General features: G+C 45.8%; 1 protein-coding gene across 2 annotated transcripts in view; it reads left to right on the top strand.

Moving 5' to 3' along the window:
* The window catches only part of Dcun1d4 (defective in cullin neddylation 1 domain containing 4), a 76950-nt gene extending 62272 nt beyond the window's left edge, over positions 1-14678 (top strand). The window contains exons 9-11 of one of the 2 annotated variants that reach the window (XM_036200590.1): positions 9031-9135; positions 11166-11268; positions 11495-14678. In XM_036200590.1, coding sequence (XP_036056483.1) covers positions 9031-9135; positions 11166-11268; positions 11495-11550 — 264 coding nt within the window. In that variant the 3' untranslated portion in view covers positions 11551-14678. The remainder of the gene's footprint in view (positions 1-9030; positions 9136-11165; positions 11269-11494) is intronic. The other variant, XM_036200591.1, reaches the window with a different exon arrangement.
* Positions 14679-16329: the final 1651 nt, after the last annotated feature.

The following is a 16329-nucleotide window of genomic DNA, read 5'->3' as shown; positions in this document are numbered from 1 at the left end:
TTTGCTGTGTAGCCCAGCAACTCGTAACCTCCCGTCTCAGCCCCCGTCCCTTGGGATTTCTTTTTGACACAGTGATCATTTAGAAAAATGTTGATTATTTTCAGGTATTTGGGCTTCCCCAGCTAATCTTCATCTTATGGATACCTAGTTTAATTCTGTTGGGTAGAGAAGTATACTTACTGTTTGTCTATTTAGTATATGGTCCAATGTGTGGCCCGCTCTGACAGTGTTGTTACACATGTCACTGTGGCCTGGTAACCATTGGGTCAGTTTGGTTGATGGTGTTCAGGTCCTCACTGACTGCCATCTTTGGGAATGTTGAATTCCTCATTTCTAACTCACTTTGTCACCTTGTCCCGTCCCTGTCTCTCCCCTCCCCCCCATATATTTTGAAGCTCTGGTGTTAGGTTTAGACATGTTGTTATGTCCTGCGTCCTGCAGGAACTGATCACTTCCTGGCAGCCCAACCAGCATTCCTTCGGTTATGGTCTACATGGCATGCCAGTTCTTTCCTTTAACCTACAGGCATCTTTGTGTTGAGAGTGGGTTTCTGAAAGATGACGTGCATGTGGGTGTGGCAGGGCCTGTCTTAAAGATGCTGATGCTGCATCTGATGTGAATGTCACTGTTGTTATCCCCCGTTTGTCCGACCTGTCCTTCAAAGGAAAAAAAATGTCATTGTTGTACCTCGTCCTCTTTCCATGCCTTCTGGAGGACTGGGGTGGGGTTTTCTGTTAGAGTGAGGCTCACCTCTCCCGTGCTTCGTTACCCATATCTCTATTGTGTCATTTCCGCTGCTCACCCCAGGCCTTGCCTTAGTGTTTTAAAGGGTTGCAGTCTTCGGTGTTGGACGTGTGTAAACGTGTGAGAACCTTGACAGAGATGCGCTCTCCTTTTACCTGCCATACTTTTTCGTACATTTGACTCACGCTGGAGTCCTCCTGTCATTTTGTTTAAACAGGCAAGTCTGTCTGCCCCAGGTCCCCAGTCGATGCTGCTCCCAAGTTCTTTCCTCCTATGCAGACCAGGCTTTAATACCATTTCCCTTTTGGTGAACAAAACTTCCTCAGCAGTCCTTTCAGGACAGAGCTGCTGCTGGTCTCATTAAGATTTTGGCCTGGCCTTCCATTTTGCGAGATGCTTCTCTGGGTACAGACTTGGAGGCTGACTCTTTGCTCTCCCAGTGATGTCTTCCTGTCATCTCCAGCATTGTAGTGTCTGATGTCATTCCCATCTTTAGTTTTTGAGCATAATGTCTGTTTACTGAAATAGTTTTTCTCTTTTCTTGGCTTTCCAGCAAGTAGACCATGCTGCTCCCGACTCGACTCTCCTGGTTATTATTCTGATTGGGATTTGTTGGGCTTTTTGAACCAGTGGGTTCATAGTTTATATTAAATGGGAAAATCTTTTAGATGTTTAATTGTGTTTTATGTTCTGTCTCTTTCTTCAACTACAAAATGTTTGTTACATTTCTTGATACTGTTCCACGGGCCACAGATAGCGCATTCTGCTCATTTTAAAGTTTTATTGCTGCGTCTTCCATATTAATCTTTTCTTTTACATTGTCTGATCTCCTGTTAACATCCTTCATTGCAGAGACTTCCATTTCAGAAGTACCTTTTTTTTTTTTTCCCCCCGAGACAGGGTTTCTCTGTGTAGTTTTAGATCCTGTCCTGGATCTTGCTCTGTAGCCCAGGCTGGCCTCAAACTCACAGAGATCCACCTGGCTCTGCCTCCCGAGTGCTGGGATTAAAGATGTGTGCCACCACTGCCTGACCATTTTTTTTTGTTGTTGTTTAAATGCCTTCCATTTTCCTCTTCTCCGGGACAGTACCCCCTCAAATATCTAGAGTATGTTTAGTAGAAATGTGTGACAACTTTATCTGTTTCTTCCAGTGTCTTGGTTTCTGGGTGCTATGTTGGGCAAGGTCCTCTTAATTGTGACTCTTGCTGTGGAGGTTAGCTACTGCCCCAGTACTTGTCTCAGAGCATGACGTGAGTCCTGTGTTGGTTGCTAGGTGTGCCTTTCCTCACCTCTCTCCTAGGAATCAGCGTGTGCTTTGGAAGGGTGGTCCAGAGCAGCCGCTGTCCTGGCAGTGACTTGAACCTTCCCAGTGCCTAGCAAGAGCTCTTCCCACACCGGCCGTGGAAACACTCACACGTCATCTTCAGGCCTCTGCCAGCTCAGTTTCCGCTTAGTGGTTCCTGTAGATCCTTCTAGAGACTGTTGTGCACACCAAGAAGTATGTGGCCATAGACTAGAGACGGCTCTGGAGACTTCTCAGCTCCTTTTTCCTGTTTGGCCTCCAGACTGTTTTCTCCAACTCCTGAAACCCCCTTGGGCTCTGATTGCCTTTCCCTTTCCTTTGCTGGGGCCTGGAAACCACCCCTCGGTGAAGGTGTCGTGGAGGGCTCCCCTGCTGACTCCTGGGAGATTACAGTCTATTTTCTGAGAGACAGGCACTTCCTATCTTCTTCCAGTTTCATAAAACAACCAGGGTTGTTTCCAAGTGAAAGTAAAATCTGGTCTTGGTTGAAAGCAGAACACAAAGTGTAGCGAGATTTTTTTGGACCGCCAGCCCCCAAATCATGACACGGATACTTACTATTAGTTATGAGTGGTTCCACTGGCTCTTATAACTTATTTTAACCTGTTTCTCTTCGTCTGTGTTGTGCCTTGGGGCTTTTATCTTCCTATGTATGTCCTGCTCTGTCTGCTGGCTGGTGGCTACCTGCCTGGCCTCTCTTTCTCCTCCTCCTCGTTCTCTGTCTTCCTCCTACTTATTCTCTCTGCCCATGCAGCCCCGCCCATGCAGCCCCGCCCATCCCTCTACTGCCTAGCTATTGGATGTTCAGCTTCTTATTAAACCAATCAGGTGCCTTAGGCAGGCAAGGCGAACTATCAACACATCTTTATATAATTAAACAAATGAAGCATAAACAAATGTAACACATTTTTGCCTAGTTGAAGCAATATCTATCCCATAACAAAAAAACCTTCTTCTACTGTCTTTTTCCCCCTGTTAGAAAAATAACTCCTAGGAGTAATAAGTTATAATTAACACAGCAGCTCTTTTTTTTTTTTTTTTTCATTGCAGTGTCCATGAAAATTGAACTACTTGACAGTGTTAATAATATCTTAAATATTGAAAAACAACTGTGCATTAAATATTCTGAGTGATACTGTAATATTCTAGAAAGAGACTATACTACAGTGGTTCTCAACCTGTGGGTTTCGACCTCTTTGGGGTTGTCAAGCAACCCTTTCACAGGGGTGGCCTAAGGCCATCAAAAAACACAGGTATTTACTTAATGATTCATAACTGTAGCAAAATTACATTTATGAAGTAGCAACAAAATAATTCTATGGCTGGGGATCTCCACAACATGAACTGTATTAAAGGGCCGTAGGTTGAAAATCATTGCTATAATATATTATTAGAAAATGATAAAATGGCTCTTTTGATATCTCTCCATCAAAATTGGTGTCCTGGGGAATTACTCTTTCTCTCTCTTAAAACTGGCAGCAGATGGTGCTGAAGAGAGAGCTCATTGGTTAAGAGTGCTTGTTCTTCCTCAGGACCTGGGTTTGGTTCCCAGCACCCACGTGGCAGCTCACAACTACCTGTGACTGTAGTTCTGTGGGTTCTGATGCCCTCTTCTGTCCTCTGAAGGCACTTGCACACATGTGGTGCACATACACACATGCATGCAAACACTAGTAGACGTAAAATGTTTAAAAATAAAATTAAAGTTTTGTAGCCAATTAGAAATGAATCCAGCTGTAAGTCTGTATATTTTCCTCTGATTCTCACTTTTCGGTAGTGCTATAGATGTCATACAGTTATAACACTTGAGAGGTCACCCGGTCCAGTCTTGTCAGTCCCAGGTGATGAAATCGTGTCGGACAGCTGAGAGCCTTCGCTCTGCCAGGCCTTTCCAAGAGCCACGCTGCCTTCCTTCACTCAATCTTGTCACCATCCTCTGGGGTCTTAAGAATTTATTCATTTTTATTTTTGTGCATTGGTGTTTTGCCTGCATGTAGAGGCCATGAGTTTGCAATGTGGCCAGCATCCATCATCCACCAAGGCAGGGCTTCCTCCAGCAGTACCTTCCTGCCCTGACACAGACCAGCCATGGCCTCGAGAGAGGAGTATGGAGGCCAGGAGTTAAGAGGGGCCTGCTGGGAGTAATGGGGGTAAACTGAGGCGGCACTCGGAAGGGAGAGTGGTCAGGCAGAGCTGGTATGCGAAGAGAAGAAGGCCTTCAAGATGAGGGAGGCTAGAAGGAGCCAGCTGGCAGAAAGATGGATGGCATGGCTACGGGGAGTTGGTTTTTGTTGTTTGTTTGTTTGAATGGAGGGTTTTTATGGAGGCGGAAGATGCACAGGCATTTGATGAGAAAGGATCCTGGAGGGAGTTAGCTGGCTACCAGATCATACCCCTCTGGGCCTTGGTGTCTGTTCAACAGTAGCTTTCAGTTACCGCTGCTTTGAAGCTCTGAGGACGTGCTTTGGGAAGTTCACGAGTTTACACGCAGCCAGCATTACCTTCTCTTGTCCAGACAACAGACTGGGAGTGACTGTAGATGCCACGGGCTACACAGGTCTTGCGCTCGACAGAATTCTCCCAGCACGTTACGCGGAATCGGCCGTGCACATGGGGATTTTGTCCTCTGGTCTCCACTCACTCTGACTAACCAGTGCATGTTCCTAGTTCCTGCACAACCCCAGCACACAGACTGTGACGGCTGCCCCCACCCTGCAGTGTTCCCTCTCACCTCACTGTAAATTGCAGCGAAAACAGAAGCCAGGTCTGGTTGAGAGACAGGAGGGGATTAACGGGACCCTGTGGCCCACTCTCAGGTCCCTAACCCTGAGAACGGGTTAGATTTAGCTGTGGACTCTTCCGTGCACACACAGTCTGCTCAGCACTTGCTTGTCTAGCCAGTTGGCTTGTGAACGTCCTCGTACTCCAAGCTCACCTAGCGCTGCCCAGGGAAGTAGTGCGGGCTCAGTGACGCGCTCAGGCCTGGATCAGAATGGACCTCTCTCTGAGTGTGGATCTCCAGGTTCTCCTGCCACCAGCCGCCACTCAGCTTCATAGTGCGAGAGCCTCAGAGATATCTGAGAATGGTCTTTCTTCTGATCAAAGTTGCTGAGTTAGATGCGCTCCAATGTAAAGGTTGGAACACATTCTCCTTCCCGGAAGTGGAAGTGGCTGTGGCCCTTCTGTGACACAGGTGTCGGGAAAGCGTCATTGTTTGCTGAGAGCAATGTTCACGATGGTAGGATCTGCTTGACAGACAGACACCGTGGTAAGGAGGACGGCAGTGCCTGCTGGAGGCCAAATAGAGCTTACTTACCTTGCAAACCTTCATCCGAGTCTTAATGTTGTTGGCTCAGTTCTACCAGTTCTTTTCAGTTCATTTTTTTCAATGAGAGGCTATTTCTCAGGTCTTGTGACGTGTGTGTGTGTGTGTGTGTGTGTCTGTCTGTCTGTCTGCCTTAAAAAAAAACATTTAAAAAAAACCTGGGTTGTCATATCTTCAAGTTTCATAAACTGAGCCACCACACTGAAGATTTATTTGAGATCTTCTGAGCCCTGTTTTCAGCTTACATTATTTCTTGGCTGAACTAAGATGGGCTGTTCCTCTCCCTAGGCCAGGACATACTGGATTAGTCTTTATTTCAGGCCTTTGATTTCATATGCCAATTTGTAATGTGGTTTCTATCGCTCACCTTAGGAGTCATGGCTGCTTCTGTGGTTTTCTGAGTCCAAGAAGCCTCTTAAAAAACTGAACTTATTTTCTTTTTCGTTCAAGATTTTATGTTTAGATTGTAAGTTTAATAACCCAAGGTTGTTCTTTTCCATCTAATTCCCAAGCCATTAAATCATGAAAACTGGTAAAAGGCAGCCAGGAGCAGTTAGGGGACTCCAACAGTGCAGTGTGGACACAGAAAGCTTCCAAGGCTCATTTTTGTGACATTGGAGTTACTTTACTTCCTTGAAATTGTTCATTTCCATTTTTGCTAAATCCTTTGTGCCACAAGAGGAAAAAATAATTATTACACCTTACAAGAGGGTCTGCCCAGGGATGCTGTAACATAATCAAAGGCATTGAAACAATCTGACCTCCACAAAACCTGATTACTCCTCAGCATTGGTCTTCAGTCTTTGGCCTCTGGAGGGCGCTCCTTCCAGGCAGCACACCATCTTGGACCAAGGTCCTGAGGTTGAGGGCTACTGGAGAGCTATGCAGCTGCTACATTAATTGTCTAAAGAAGACAGGATCCTGTCAGAATGGGGGTGTGTGGAGGGGCATTCAGACCTGCTGCCGCCCTTCTGTTACTTGAAAAATGACACCGAACTATTCTCTTTGTATTAGAAAGTTAGCGTTTACAAAGTATTTGGGTCTGAAGGTAGGTGGGGAGAGAGAAGAGCACATTTCTTTCTTCAGCCTTCCTATTGTGCCTCCTGGGATGTGACTGAGGGCCAACTGGGGTAGGGATGGGGTGGTGCGGTGCGTATGTTAGCTTCTATTTTGACCTATTGGTCTGCCTCTGTTTCTCTGTGTTCAGGAGTAGCAGCTCCCAGACCCGTGGGCACTATACTACTTTAATTCCTTGAACTTGAAAGATGATTTTAAAAAAGAAAAAAAAAGGCCGGTTTATGCTGCTGGCTGCCTGGTGGCATCCTATCAAGAACCATTTCCTTTGAATCAGGAGCTCCCTCACAGAGCGGGACTGCAGGGGTTGTTGTCAGAGGACCCAGGAACCTCTCTGTTTCAGTGCATGAGAAGGCTGTGGCCTTCTCCACCGGGGTGCTCCCAGAACTTTTGGGTGTTTACCACTTTGGTCATTGCATTTGGCCACAAGACCACCATGTGCACTGTTAAGTTGTCAGTAGGGAGTGTGTCCATCATCTCTCTTATTTGCTGGGCAGAAGCTGGTTAGTGATTGGGAGCTGCTGGCTGCACCCTGCAGAGCAGGGGTGGGCAGGTACTGTTCAGCTGTCCTGACATGAGTCTCACGCCTTCCTTTGATCTGTGTTCTGGCATGACCGCCCAACACATGCAGCAAAACCTTTCCTGAGCATCCGTTTGTCAGACGGCTGCAATGTTGCAGAGTCTGTCCAGGTCTTCTTCTTTTGTACCTTTTTTATTTTTGTCACGGTAGTACACGTCCAGTACGACAAGGCTATTGATAATGAGAGAAGGCACAAGGTATTTCAAGACCAGATGAGACATTTGGGGGCTAGTGCATGGTTATAAACTCAGCAACAGGGAACTTTTTAGAGTGCCAGTGTGGTCAGTCAGTGCCGAATGCGCTTTTGCTGAATGGACTTTGGCTAGATCTTGTGGTCCCAGCTGTGTTTCTCAGTAACTTATTTTTCTTGTGGCTTGCTTTATGGCATAGTGTTGCTGTCTGCCACATCCACTTTTCAGGCGAAGCGATGTTTTATATGCACTTTCCCAATGCATCACAAAAGCTTACCAGGGTTGATATAGTACAGCATGCTTACCAGGGTTGATATAGTACAGCATGCTCACCAGGGTTGATATAGTACAGCATGCTCACCAGGGTTGATATAGTACAGCATGCTCACCAGGGTTGATATAGTACAGCATGCTCACCAGGGTTGATATAGTACAGCATGCTCACCAGGGTTGATGAAAGACTGTCAATCTTTAGATCACCTTCTTCCCCTGGCAGAGTTAATGCTGCCAAGACATGATGGGGTCATCTGCTTGGCCAAAGGATAGGCAGAGAACATTGTGGAAAGGACCAGCCTCCCCCAGGTGCAGAGAACTGTGCATCCAGGATGCCTTCCTCCATCACCAGGCTTGAGCTGTCAACAGGGAAGGGTGGTGCCCATTTGACCCAGCTTGTTCACGAGCAGCTGTTGTCCTTAGCAACTATGACCAGGAGCCCTCTTGAATGTCTTTCCTAGGCGGCGAGTTGCTCTGCCTTCTTTTCCCTTGAAAGCTTGTTGAGTGGGCCTCACATTGCTGTTTCACGTTATGTCCTCTGAAGATCAGTGGCATGGGGAGAAAGTTCACCACGTACTGAACAATGGAGCGTGTGACCAAGGGTGGTCGCAGCGTGGTTCCTTAATGTGGTGAGGTGAACACTGGTGTTCTGCAGCGGGATAGCCAAGCTCCCTTTTATAGAAAAGTTCCCTTGTAGATTTCCACTCTAGTTCATGGGCCACATGAAGGAGCGCTGTAGATGTGTGAGATTGCCCCTGTGTTCGAGAACGCGTTTAACCCCTGTCGGCACTAACTGCTTAAGTTTTAGAATGGAAATGTGTAAGAAAAATACGATGGGAAGGAGAATCTTTCATTACAAGAGGAATAAGCTTGCTTTGTGTGTGCGTACGTTCTGTTTTCTAGTTCCCCATAGTCACTGCTAGGAGTCACCTGCGACACATGCTAGGTAAGGTCTACGGAGATAGAGACCCTGTTTCCCTAGAGCAGGTGGATGAGCATGTCTTCTGATTGGGAGAGATGCTCCAGGGCTCCAACCCTTCCTAGGAGCTGAATTTAGTTCCAATATATTTAGGTAGAAGAAAAATATTTACCACATGAAATAAAGCTGTTGGAAAAATGAGTCTCTGAGGAAACCCATTTCTAAGCACTGGAAAGCAAACCACTTGAAGGCCGATGAGTTCATCTAAGGGCTTTTGGATCAGCTGTTATAATTCTGGTAATTATCATAATGTAAAGCAAGCAGGTTATGGATTTTATTTGCCTAGGAAATGATTGTAGATACTACTGCATTAATGGATTTGGCATTAGGGTAAGCTTATTCACATCAGTCTTTCTCAAAACAAATTTCTATATGACACTCAAATGTCAGGCTTTCCCTTATGTTTGGCTCCCTTCCTTAGTCCCCTTCGGGGTTTTATGTTGTGTAATAAACGAGCTGTTTGTTTACAAATTTATTGCCGAAGCAAAATACATGTTTGGATTATTAGAGTTTGTGACTGAGAAGCATCTGGCTGACCCTTGTTTTTATTTGTTAAACAGGAGAAGGACCAGCGCAGCCTAGACATAAACACCGCCAAGTGCATGTTGGGACTGTTGTTAGGAAAAATCTGGCCCCTTTTTCCAGTCTTTCACCAGTTCTTAGAGGTACCAAACTACTGCTTTATGTAATGTATGTTTGCTTGCTTAGAACTGCCACATATTCCATCTAACCATCTTACGTGATTTTTCTTTGTCATAGCTTTCTGATCCTAGGAGTTATGGTCCCCTGGTTGCTGTCAGTCAGCGGCTGCATGTCTTGGGGTGCGTGCCTGGGTTCCCTGGTTGCTGTCAGTCAGCGGCTGCATGTCTTGGGGTGCGTGCCTGGGTGAGTGTGAGTGCGTACAGGCATGAAGGTGTGTGCGTCTGAAAAACAGCCAAGAGCTCCCTCTGTCCTCTCTGCCCCACGTAGAGACTCCACTCCCAGCTCTTGGTAACAGTAGAAATCAAGATTCACTCTTTCAGGTGAATTTCCAGTTTTAAGCCAACGTTAAATATCAGCCACCTGCCTCTCACTAAAACGAGTTTGTAATTTGTTCTTAACTACTTTCATCTCCAAGTACCTAGCTGAGTGCTTGGATAGCCATGAGCACTGGATTAGGCCAGCCGGCAGCGTCTCCTTCGGGTTAAACGTGCTTAGCCGGGTGGCGGAAACAAGCAGCATTTCCTTACATCACTGCTGTTGGCTCTCACAGTGCTCCAACATTCTGAGCTGCCAGTGATCAGCTACGGGTTTGTTGACATGTCCTTTGGCAGGAGCTGGAGGAAGCAGAGAAGTGTTTGAATGGCCTGGGCTGTCTCTCACATGTGGTATCTGCCTTCCTCTTCCTCCTCCTCCTCCTCCTCCTCCTCCTCCTCCTCCTCCTCCTCCTCCTCCTCCTCCTCCTCCTCCTCCTCCTCCAGCTCTTTTAAGCACGGCCTTTGCTTTCAAGGATGAGTGTAGGATCTTTGAGACAATCCCGTGTCTTGCCCAATTCCAACTCCCACTTGAAATAATCCTTCTTTACAACTTGCTTTATGTAGTGGTCTAGGAAACTGAGCAATTGATGTAGTTTTTGAAGATTGTTACTAGAAACCACTTGTAACTATTCCCCGGGACCCTATAGGAAAGCTAGTAAGAAGCTGCTCGTTAATAGAAGTACATGTTGACTCGATGGTCTGCTCCACCTGTGATCTGCCCCAGCTCCTCTGTCCGGGATGTGAGATGAACCCTCACTGTCGGAACAAGAGTAGAGAAGGGTTCTTGTATGCAGTGGGTCTAGTAGGATTTGGACCTTCAAGTGAAGGGTCCTTTGGTTAAAAGATGTGGCTGTAAGCTTGACATTGCTCAATCCCAGGAACCTGACTGGCTGTGTGAAACTGGTTTTCACTTTTGTGCTTTGGAAGTTAAAGTCTGTGCTTTGCTCTTACAGAAGTTTGTGTTTTTCCTTTTAGAAGGAGGTAGCAGCCCTTTCATCCCAGCCTATCTCTTGCCTGCATCCTCAATACCATCGGCTTGACGCTTTGCCCTTTCAAAAAGATTTATATTATTTTACTAGTTTTGATTTATTTTTTTCCATAAAGATTTTTAAAATGTTAGCTCTAGATTTTGCATTCAAATCTCTAGGATACTGCATTACTCCACCTGTAGCAGATTTCTTGTTTAAGAGTGCTAGAGCAACCGCTTCACGACTCTCCGAGTTTCTCCTGAGCTGAGAGTCCTGGAGGAGGCTCCCAGCTCTGAGCCCCTGGCAGCATTTACGGGGCTCCCAGCACGTGACTGCCTGCCTGATGCATGTGTGCGCTTCAAGCAAGCAGCTTGGCAGTGAGCAGTACTGTTGTGCTGGCTGTTAGCGGTACCTACTCGTCTGGCACTGTGCCAAGGACCGGAGGAAGTGCTTTATATAAACTGCGCAGTCCTCTCACTTCATCTTTGCAGCGCTGCTGTGAAGGAGGTACTGCTAGTTTAAGTGTGTTCTCCTGATGATGCCGCAGTGAAAAAATGGTCATTTAAGTCCTCCTCCTGCTCTGTCTCACCATTTCCTAGCCTGGTTCTTAACCCTCCATGAGCTTTCTTAGGTTGGTTCATAGAGAAGCTGAAACCATCCCATGTTCATTTTGGGTCATTAACCATATCACTTTCCCCCCCCCACCGTCAGCAATCAAAATATAAAGTGATCAACAAAGATCAATGGTGCAATGTGCTAGAGTTCAGCAGAACCATTAGTCTGGACCTCAGCAACTATGATGAAGACGGAGCGTGTGAGTACTGGGTGCTGGGTGATCCCTCCCAGACTTGCTACATTGCACTTCATCCTCCCTGGGAAGAGCCTCCAAGTCATGTGTTTCCTTTTGCCCCTCTCCTCTCCCCTCCACCTCCCTCCCCTCCTTCCCTTCCAATTGACCCTAGCGCCCCATGCATGCTCGGTGAGTGCTGCCCCTCCACACTATTTCCAGCCCTCACATTGTTTGTTCTCTGTCTCTCCAGGGCCAGTTTTGTTGGATGAATTTGTGGAATGGTATAAAGACAAACAGATGTCCTAGGACTTTATGCATAGCAGCGAGAGAGTCACTGTTACCACGGTTCCGTCACCCATTAGCCATAAACTGCTGTTTGTATGAAGCGCATGCTGCTTTTCTTGCCCTGTCTGCCTCCTGCGGGAGTGTTTTGGTGTTTGCTATTGAATGGGCTCTGCTTGCTGTGTAGCATTGTTCTCTTGGAGGCTGCTTTGCAGTCCTTTTTCACACTACAGATCCTCGGTGGATTAGCCAGCGTCCTCACTGTGATTCCGTGTACATTGCTGTTTCAATTTTGTATATGTGTATAAAATGAAAAGCTTCACCTAGAGATTATTTCTGCAAAAATGTATTGTAAAAATAATTTTGTGGCATATTTCTAGTCCCTTTTTTCCCCCCAAATGAACCAGTTATACTTTATTTCAAATGTAGCATTTCAAAAAACCGTCCCCATGAGCAAATATTGCCAGCATTAACCTCATTGCTAGAGAGGCCGACTTCTGGGAGAAGTGGGAGTCATGACTTACAGTGGCATATGCCAAATATGACTTGGTTTCCTTGACAACTTTGGTGTTTTAAAGTGATAAAAAGTTATCACTCTTTGAGCACACAGACATATAATATGCTACAAAGCATTTCTAACACAAAGGTATAGGTTTATGGTTTTTTTAATTATTTTTTTCCCCTTTTTTAAAAAATGTTTATACTGTTGGTAGCTTGACCACAGTTTCAAGTGAACAAATTAAGATTGCTCCTTCTTTGAAGTTGAAGCTTATGTTTCCATAAACCTTTCCCGCCTCCCCTTTGGGCTGCTCTGGCAGTGTTCGGGCTGCTGAAGCTCTGCCGCTGTAAGGAAAATGTCCTTTGCCACGCCCATGAGCCTACTGGTTTGCTGGCGGCTTATAACTGCAAAGCACTTTTAGCTGTGTCTGGAGTGTTTTAGTTTCTCTTTCACGGTATCTGTAATCTTCCAGACCACAAGTGAGAGATGTTTCGTTTTCTGTCTTTGTTTCTTCTGTGCTAGGCATTTCCTGGCAGCATGTCCATTGCAGGCAGTGGACCCAAACCACCAGCATTGAGCTAACCCTGTTCACATGGGGACCTTTCCCAGAGGGGCCACTTGTCATTCCCCGAGTCACGTGTTCAGAAGGGTGATAGCCATTATGTGGATAAGAAAAACCAGAGCAAACCCACTGGTGTTTCTAGGTTTGTATTTTATGTCTTGTTTTTTAAATTCTTATTTGTTTGCCTTGCCCCTCTTGAGGAAGGGTATAGTTCACAGGTTTTTCCCAATTATTTGGTGCTATGACTCACTCAGTCCCTGAAGTTTGTGAAAACACATCTAAAGATTGAACCCAGTAAAGAGCTCATGGCTTGTTTGCCAGGTGAATGGTGTAGTGGGGTAAGATCTGTGCCTGCCCAGGCAGGTGATGACTGGAAGATGTCGAGATGATTGGCCAAAAACAAAAGTATTCTGCATTAAATGTGAGCCTTCCAATGGCGTGAAATGAGCGAAGCACACAGACCACGCTACCCTTGACCACACTGTCTGACAGTTTCTTTTCAAAGTGTTGCGGCTTTCATATTATTTTTTTCCCTGATTGAACCACCAAAGACAGAAATGTTGTATGTATATATTGCTTGCGTGCATCTACAAAATCATGGTGTGGTAGAATGCAACTACTTGCTGCCTTCTACCAAATGATGAGGTTTGGTTTGCTGTGAAATAAACCAGAAGTTTAAAAAAAACAACAACTCAATATTGCTGTAGCATACTTAACCATCCCTTGTCTGTAGTCTCACAAATTAATATCTGAACACAATGTAAGTCTCCTGGGGAACCACAGCTGTCGAGACTGCTATGTGACGGGGGTACCAGTGCATGCGGGTGCATGACAGTGGGGACTGGCCAAAGGCAGGCGCAGCCCTGTGGAGGATGATTCCTTTTTAGGCGTACCCAAGGTTCAAGAATCATTCTTGACTTGGATCAACTGTTGATTGCCGCAATGCAAAGGTGGACCCTAGATGGAATTATTTTCAGTGTTGTGTGAGAATCTGGAGAAAGTTTTAAACACTAAGCACAGCGAAGCTGTGAGTAAAGGGTTGTTACCAGGGTGGGAAATCACATTCCATCCACAGTGAACATTTCGAGGATAGAGACTCAAGTAACAACCCTCGTGATGCATGGTATGGAAGTCAGCATTCCGGAGGGATAATCAATATTTAGAACTCCAAATGCTCTCTCATCTGCCTTGAGAACTAAACCTCTGTGACTGCTGCTCGCCCTTGGTTTTCTCAACTCTGCAGAGCTGTTTTTATGGGGAGTCAGACCAAGTCATAAGACACCTTTTCTTGAAGAGTTGCCAAGTTACGCAAGTTGAATGATCACCAAGAGCACTTACGGCCAACGTTGGAAGAAGTCGGGGGCCTTGGGCTCTCCGGTACCTGAGCTCCATCCACCTTTCCTCTCTTCACTTGTGTTCCAGTGTGTTGCAGTGCCCTCTCGCTAGGGAATGCGACTCGAAGCCGTTGACGCTGCACTAGGTAGAAGTCACCCGGCTAGATTTCCCAGGTACCCATGGTTAGCCTTAGGCGTGCCTCTTTTGAAGCATGAACTCCAAGTTCAGTATTTATCAGTCTAACTAGACAAACCTCTAGATTCTGGTTGAGCAGATTTCTGTTGCCTCTGAGTCTCCATCCTAACCGTACTTCTGAAGTCTATACAGAAAGCTTTAAGAGTTTTAGTTTGTGCCATGGTTTTTATTTTTACAACTGCTAAAATACCTCTGTAAGCCTTATCCTTTATCCTTTCATATGCTGTATAAAATTGTATAGAATTCATTGACCAACTGATGGGTTGGGTATCTGTAAATGAGACCAAAATGTGGGTTGCTTTTTTTTTTTTCTTTTTTTTCATAAAAATAATTTCTCTTGGGCGTTGCTGTGACATGAACAGCCAGCCTCTAACTGTGAATGCCTTGTGTCGTCAGTATTTGCATTACATTCATAGAAGTGTGCAAGTCCTGTGACTCCCAGCTTAACTAAAATACTGTTATGCCACCTAACTTGGGCACAGCAAACTGGTTTAGGTTCTCATGGAACTGATGTAAAATGATATCCCATAAATAAACAAATATTTGTGTTTGGTTTCAGAACTGAATTTTGGGTTCTTTGTCCTCTTGGTTTCTCTGCCCAGGGACAGATCTTGATCCCACTGCTAGGGGCCCCAGACAAAGCTACACAACTGTCACCCACATGCAGAGGACTTAGGTCGGTCCCATGCAGGCTCAGTGAGCTCCTACGAACTTGGGTCAGCTGTCTCTGGCTTTCTTCATCATGATCTTGGGGACAGAGAGGGAGAGAGCAATGAAAGAGATATCTTGATAGAGGGGGCCATTATGGGTGCCAGATAAACTCCCAGGAATCCACAAGGATGACCCCAGGCAAGAATCCTAGCAATAATGGAGAGGGTTCCTGAACTGACTGCCTCCTGTAATCAGATTGGTGACTACCCTAGTTGTTATCACAGAGAGCTTTCATCCAGTGACTGATGGAAGAAGATGCAGAGAGCCACAGGCAAGCACCAAGCCGAGCTCCCGGAGTCAAGAGAGGGAGGAGGGACCATATGGGGGAGGGGTGTTAGTCTACACTGTGGTGACACTATATAGTAATCACACTCAAGGATTTAACAATGGTCATGTTACCTGATACACAGAGTTAAAATTGCCCTACATTGTATTGATAGTGGTCTTTATAGGTACTTTATTTCCATCCCAGGATAAGAATCATATTTGACCTTTTGTTCCATGCTCCAGAGTCAGAAGCAGGGGTATCTCTTAAGTATGAGGCCAGCCTGAAATGCATAGTGAGTTCCAGACCAGCCAGGGATATATAGGGAGACCCCCATCTCAAAAAAAAAAATTATTTATCATGTCTCATTAGTTTCTTTTAATGAGAATGTCTCTACATAGAAATTTTCAATGTCTTGGCAAGAGCAGTGGAAATACTGCCGGACTCTGATGGTAGATCAATTGGCTATAGTCTATTGGTGTGTTTCTAAACAGTGAATGCTAGTCATAATGGGTATGGGCCAAGAGCCAGGCAGTGATGGCCCTTTTACTACCCCCAAGGGTACCATCCAGGTAAGCTGTTTGTTACCAGCCTGCTTTCCACTCTGACTAGAATGTGAGCTGAGGACAGGCCCTTGATACAGCCTGGAGGACTAGAAAGTGTGTGTGGAAGGAAGCAAGTTGGAGTTTGTAGTCTGGCAAAGCACCATTAGCACAGGAAATAATTCAGGAAGAGCCAGATGTAAAGAGAAGCCAAGAAGTGATAGCTTTTATGAGACTCATAAGTTTCAGGGGTAGAGGGAATCGCGAAATGGCCAAGAAGCAAGTCCAGCTGTACACTCTTCAAATTGGTGATGTCCATGGCTCTTTCCACTCTTATTTAGCCCCCAAACTAAGGATCAGGCCACAAAAGTCCTTTCCAGACACCTAGGAGAGAAGATGGCAAGTGGGCATACAAAGAAGTTTAATCTCAAGTTAATGAGAAGGAGCACGGGTTGGTACCAGCACCTGGTAGGTCAGCAGAGAAGTAGGCAGTATGCTATCTAGCAGTAGACCCTTGCACCATGTGCATCCACGTGGAGAGCTGTGGTACATAAAGTTTTTCAGCAGTGTATTTGGACCAAGGTAAATGGGGAAAAAAATCACCAAGGCCTAGTCCAACCAGCTGAGGTGCATCGTAGACAGACAGACAGGGAAGACAGTTGCAAGGTGGTTGTCAAGGACTTTCTTTAGGCCA

The sequence above is a fragment of the Onychomys torridus genome, chromosome 10 (genome assembly GCF_903995425.1).
Source record: "Onychomys torridus chromosome 10, mOncTor1.1, whole genome shotgun sequence".
NCBI lineage: Eukaryota > Metazoa > Chordata > Mammalia > Rodentia > Cricetidae > Onychomys > Onychomys torridus.
The sequence above is the reverse complement of the archived record's forward strand: the minus strand, read 5'-3'. Positions and strand labels throughout refer to the sequence as shown.